Source organism: Schistosoma mansoni, assembly GCF_000237925.1.
Source record: "Schistosoma mansoni, WGS project CABG00000000 data, supercontig 0419, strain Puerto Rico, whole genome shotgun sequence".
Classification (NCBI taxonomy): domain Eukaryota; kingdom Metazoa; phylum Platyhelminthes; class Trematoda; order Strigeidida; family Schistosomatidae; genus Schistosoma; species Schistosoma mansoni.
In genome coordinates this window covers 8,336-13,503 of record NW_017386255.1, presented here as the reverse complement: position 1 = coordinate 13,503, position 5,168 = coordinate 8,336, and the positions used below count along the sequence as shown (strand labels likewise).

Below are 5,168 nucleotides of genomic sequence, written 5' to 3'. Positions count from 1 at the left end.
GCAGCGATTGCATGTGCACATTTGTCCAGCACAACCACACACTCAAATGCATCGTCGCGTTTGCTCACTGCCTCCTCAATCCACGTGTGAACAGCATTGCCACCACAAACACTCACACTAACATCATCACAACAACACCAACCAGCCACAATGCACAGGTACGCAGCACCTCTCATCTCCACAACCGCCTCACAATTCTCATCAAAACAGTCACCATCCACGTCAACTGCAAACCTGTCACATGCATCATCACGCACATCACAATTACTAAATCATGTTCAACTCAAACATATTCCCATCACATTGAAACACAGATATATGTGAAGGAAGAATATTGTGTTGAATGAATTGTCTGCTGAATTTGCAATTGTATGTGTGAATTGATAATGCAAACTGTGGTGGTGGTGGTGGTGGTGGTGGTGGTGATGAGGACGCAATGCATGGTTGAAAGGATGGAGTATGAATTGAATGTGGCATTTGTGATGGTGCATGTGAAAATGCAGCGATTGCATGTGCACATTTGTCCAGCACAACCACACACTCAAATGCATCGTCGCGTTTGCTCACTGCCTCCTCAATCCACGTGTGAACAGCATTGCCACCACAAACACTCACACTAACATCATCACAACAACACCAACCAGCCACAATGCACAGGTACGCAGCACCTCTCATCTCCACAACCGCCTCACAATTCTCATCAAAACAGTCACCATCCACGTCAACTGCAAACCTGTCACATGCATCATCACGCACATCACAATTACTAAATCATGTTCAACTCAAACATATTCCCATCACATTGAAACACAGATATATGTGAAGGAAGAATATTGTGTTGAATGAATTGTCTGCTGAATTTGCAATTGTATGTGTGAATTGATAATGCAAACTGTGGTGGTGGTGGTGGTGGTGGTGGTGGTGGTGATGAGGACGCAATGCATGGTTGAAAGGATGGAGTATGAATTGAATGTGGCATTTGTGATGGTGCATGTGAAAATGCAGCGATTGCATGTGCACATTTGTCCAGCACAACCACACACTCAAATGCATCGTCGCGTTTGCTCACTGCCTCCTCAATCCACGTGTGAACAGCATTGCCACCACAAACACTCACACTAACATCATCACAACAACACCAACCAGCCACAATGCACAGGTACGCAGCACCTCTCATCTCCACAACCGCCTCACAATTCTCATCAAAACAGTCACCATCCACGTCAACTGCAAACCTGTCACATGCATCATCACGCACATCACAATTACTAAATCATGTTCAACTCAAACATATTCCCATCACATTGAAACACAGATATATGTGAAGGAAGAATATTGTGTTGAATGAATTGTCTGCTGAATTTGCAATTGTATGTGTGAATTGATAATGCAAACTGTGGTGGTGGTGGTGGTGGTGGTGGTGATGAGGACGCAATGCATGGTTGAAAGGATGGAGTATGAATTGAATGTGGCATTTGTGATGGTGCATGTGAAAATGCAGCGATTGCATGTGCACATTTGTCCAGCACAACCACACACTCAAATGCATCGTCGCGTTTGCTCACTGCCTCCTCAATCCACGTGTGAACAGCATTGCCACCACAAACACTCACACTAACATCATCACAACAACACCAACCAGCCACAATGCACAGGTACGCAGCACCTCTCATCTCCACAACCGCCTCACAATTCTCATCAAAACAGTCACCATCCACGTCAACTGCAAACCTGTCACATGCATCATCACGCACATCACAATTACTAAATCATGTTCAACTCAAACATATTCCCATCACATTGAAACACAGATATATGTGAAGGAAGAATATTGTGTTGAATGAATTGTCTGCTGAATTTGCAATTGTATGTGTGAATTGATAATGCAAACTTGTGGTGGTGGTGGTGGTGGTGGTGGTGATGAGGACGCAATGCATGGTTGAAAGGATGGAGTATGAATTGAATGTGGCATTTGTGATGGTGCATGTGAAAATGCAGCGATTGCATGTGCACATTTGTCCAGCACAACCACACACTCAAATGCATCGTCGCGTTTGCTCACTGCCTCCTCAATCCACGTGTGAACAGCATTGCCACCACAAACACTCACACTAACATCATCACAACAACACCAACCAGCCACAATGCACAGGTACGCAGCACCTCTCATCTCCACAACCGCCTCACAATTCTCATCAAAACAGTCACCATCCACGTCAACTGCAAACCTGTCACATGCATTATCACGCACATCACAATTACTAAATCATGTTCAACTCAAACATATTCCCATCACATTGAAACACAGATATATGTGAAGGAAGAATATTGTGTTGAATGAATTGTCTGCTGAATTTGCAATTGTATGTGTGAATTGATAATGCAAACTGTGGTGGTGGTGGTGGTGGTGATGAGGACGCAATGCATGGTTGAAAGGATGGAGTATGAATTGAATGTGGCATTTGTGATGGTGCATGTGAAAATGCAGCGATTGCATGTGCACATTTGTCCAGCACAACCACACACTCAAATGCATCGTCGCGTTTGCTCACTGCCTCCTCAATCCACGTGTGAACAGCATTGCCACCACAAACACTCACACTAACATCATCACAACAACACCAACCAGCCACAATGCACAGGTACGCAGCACCTCTCATCTCCACAACCGCCTCACAATTCTCATCAAAACAGTCACCATCCACGTCAACTGCAAACCTGTCACATGCATCATCACGCACATCACAATTACTAAATCATGTTCAACTCAAACATATTCCCATCACATTGAAACACAGATATATGTGAAGGAAGAATATTGTGTTGAATGAATTGTCTGCTGAATTTGCAATTGTATGTGTGAATTGATAATGCAAACTGTGGTGGTGGTGATGAGGACGCAATGCATGGTTGAAAGGATGGAGTATGAATTGAATGTGGCATTTGTGATGGTGCATGTGAAAATGCAGCGATTGCATGTGCACATTTGTCCAGCACAACCACACACTCAAATGCATCGTCGCGTTTGCTCACTGCCTCCTCAATCCACGTGTGAACAGCATTGCCACCACAAACACTCACACTAACATCATCACAACAACACCAACCAGCCACAATGCACAGGTACGCAGCACCTCTCATCTCCACAACCGCCTCACAATTCTCATCAAAACAGTCACCATCCACGTCAACTGCAAACCTGTCACATGCATCATCACGCACATCACAATTACTAAATCATGTTCAACTCAAACATATTCCCATCACATTGAAACACAGATATATGTGAAGGAAGAATATTGTGTTGAATGAATTGTCTGCTGAATTTGCAATTGTATGTGTGAATTGATAATGCAAACTGTGGTGGTGGTGGTGGTGGTGGTGGTGATGAGGACGCAATGCATGGTTGAAAGGATGGAGTATGAATTGAATGTGGCATTTGTGATGGTGCATGTGAAAATGCAGCGATTGCATGTGCACATTTGTCCAGCACAACCACACACTCAAATGCATCGTCGCGTTTGCTCACTGCCTCCTCAATCCACGTGTGAACAGCATTGCCACCACAAACACTCACACTAACATCATCACAACAACACCAACCAGCCACAATGCACAGGTACGCAGCACCTCTCATCTCCACAACCGCCTCACAATTCTCATCAAAACAGTCACCATCCACGTCAACTGCAAACCTGTCACATGCATCATCGCGCACATCACAATTACTAAATCATGTTCAACTCAAACATATTCCCATCACATTGAAACACAGATATATGTGAAGGAAGAATATTGTGTTGAATGAATTGTCTGCTGAATTTGCAATTGTATGTGTGAATTGATAATGCAAACTGTGGTGGTGGTGGTGGTGGTGGTGGTGTTGGTGGTGATGAGGACGCAATGCATGGTTGAAAGGATGGAGTATGAATTGAATGTGGCATTTGTGATGGTGCATGTGAAAATGCAGCGATTGCATGTGCACATTTGTCCAGCACAACCACACACTCAAATGCATCGTCGCGTTTGCTCACTGCCTCCTCAATCCACGTGTGAACAGCATTGCCACCACAAACACTCACACTAACATCATCACAACAACACCAACCAGCCACAATGCACAGGTACGCAGCACCTCTCATCTCCACAACCGCCTCACAATTCTCATCAAAACAGTCACCATCCACGTCAACTGCAAACCTGTCACATGCATCATCACGCACATCATAATTACTAAATCATGTTCAACTCAAACATATTCCCATCACATTGAAACACAGATATATGTGAAGGAAGAATATTGTGTTGAATGAATTGTCTGCTGAATTTGCAATTGTATGTGTGAATTGATAATGCAAACTGTGGTGGTGGTGGTGGTGGTGGTGATGAGGACGCAATGCATGGTTGAAAGGATGGAGTATGAATTGAATGTGGCATTTGTGATGGTGCATGTGAAAATGCAGCGATTGCATGTGCACATTTGTCCAGCACAACCACACACTCAAATGCATCGTCGCGTTTGCTCACTGCCTCCTCAATCCACGTGTGAACAGCATTGCCACCACAAACACTCACACTAACATCATCACAACAACACCAACCAGCCACAATGCACAGGTACGCAGCACCTCTCATCTCCACAACCGCCTCACAATTCTCATCAAAACAGTCACCATCCACGTCAACTGCAAACCTGTCACATGCATCATCACGCACATCACAATTACTAAATCATGTTCAACTCAAACATATTCCCATCACATTGAAACACAGATATATGTGAAGGAAGAATATTGTGTTGAATGAATTGTCTGCTGAATTTGCAATTGTATGTGTGAATTGATAATGCAAACTGTGGTGGTGGTGGTGGTGGTGGTGGTGGTGGTGATGAGGACGCAATGCACGGTTGAAAGGATGGAGTATGAATTGAATGTGACATTTGTGATGGTGCATGTGAAAATGCAGCGATTGCATGTGCACATTTGTCCAGCACAACCACACACTCAAATGCATCGTCGCGTTTGCTCACTGCCTCCTCAATCCACGTGTGAACAGCATTGCCACCACAAACACTCACACTAACATCATCACAACAACACCAACCAGCCACAATGCACAGGTACGCACCACCTCTCATCTCCACAACCGCCTCACAATTCTCATCAAAA

General features: G+C 44.3%; 4 protein-coding genes across 4 annotated transcripts; all 4 read right to left on the bottom strand.

Moving 5' to 3' along the window:
• Positions 1-267: 267 nt before the first annotated feature.
• Positions 268-675, bottom strand: Smp_184890 (hypothetical protein; the record flags this gene model as incomplete). Its single annotated transcript, XM_018792283.1, has 1 exon — positions 268-675. One exon carries the CDS (start codon positions 673-675, stop codon positions 268-270), a length of 408 nt encoding a protein of 135 aa, XP_018644542.1.
• A 91-nt stretch (positions 676-766) lies between these two features.
• Positions 767-1,177, bottom strand: Smp_185070 (hypothetical protein; the record flags this gene model as incomplete). Its single annotated transcript, XM_018792282.1, has 1 exon — positions 767-1,177. The coding sequence occupies one exon, from the start codon at positions 1,175-1,177 to the stop codon at positions 767-769; it is 411 nt and encodes a 136-aa protein (XP_018644543.1).
• Positions 1,178-3,232: 2,055 nt separating this feature from the next.
• Positions 3,233-3,637, bottom strand: Smp_112640 (hypothetical protein; the record flags this gene model as incomplete). The annotated part of the gene is made up of 1 exon (XM_018792281.1): positions 3,233-3,637. One exon carries the CDS (start codon positions 3,635-3,637, stop codon positions 3,233-3,235), a length of 405 nt encoding a protein of 134 aa, XP_018644074.1.
• A 91-nt stretch (positions 3,638-3,728) lies between these two features.
• On the bottom strand, positions 3,729-4,142 carry Smp_185710 (hypothetical protein; the record flags this gene model as incomplete). The annotated part of the gene is made up of 1 exon (XM_018792280.1): positions 3,729-4,142. One exon carries the CDS (start codon positions 4,140-4,142, stop codon positions 3,729-3,731), a length of 414 nt encoding a protein of 137 aa, XP_018644552.1.
• Positions 4,143-5,168: the final 1,026 nt, after the last annotated feature.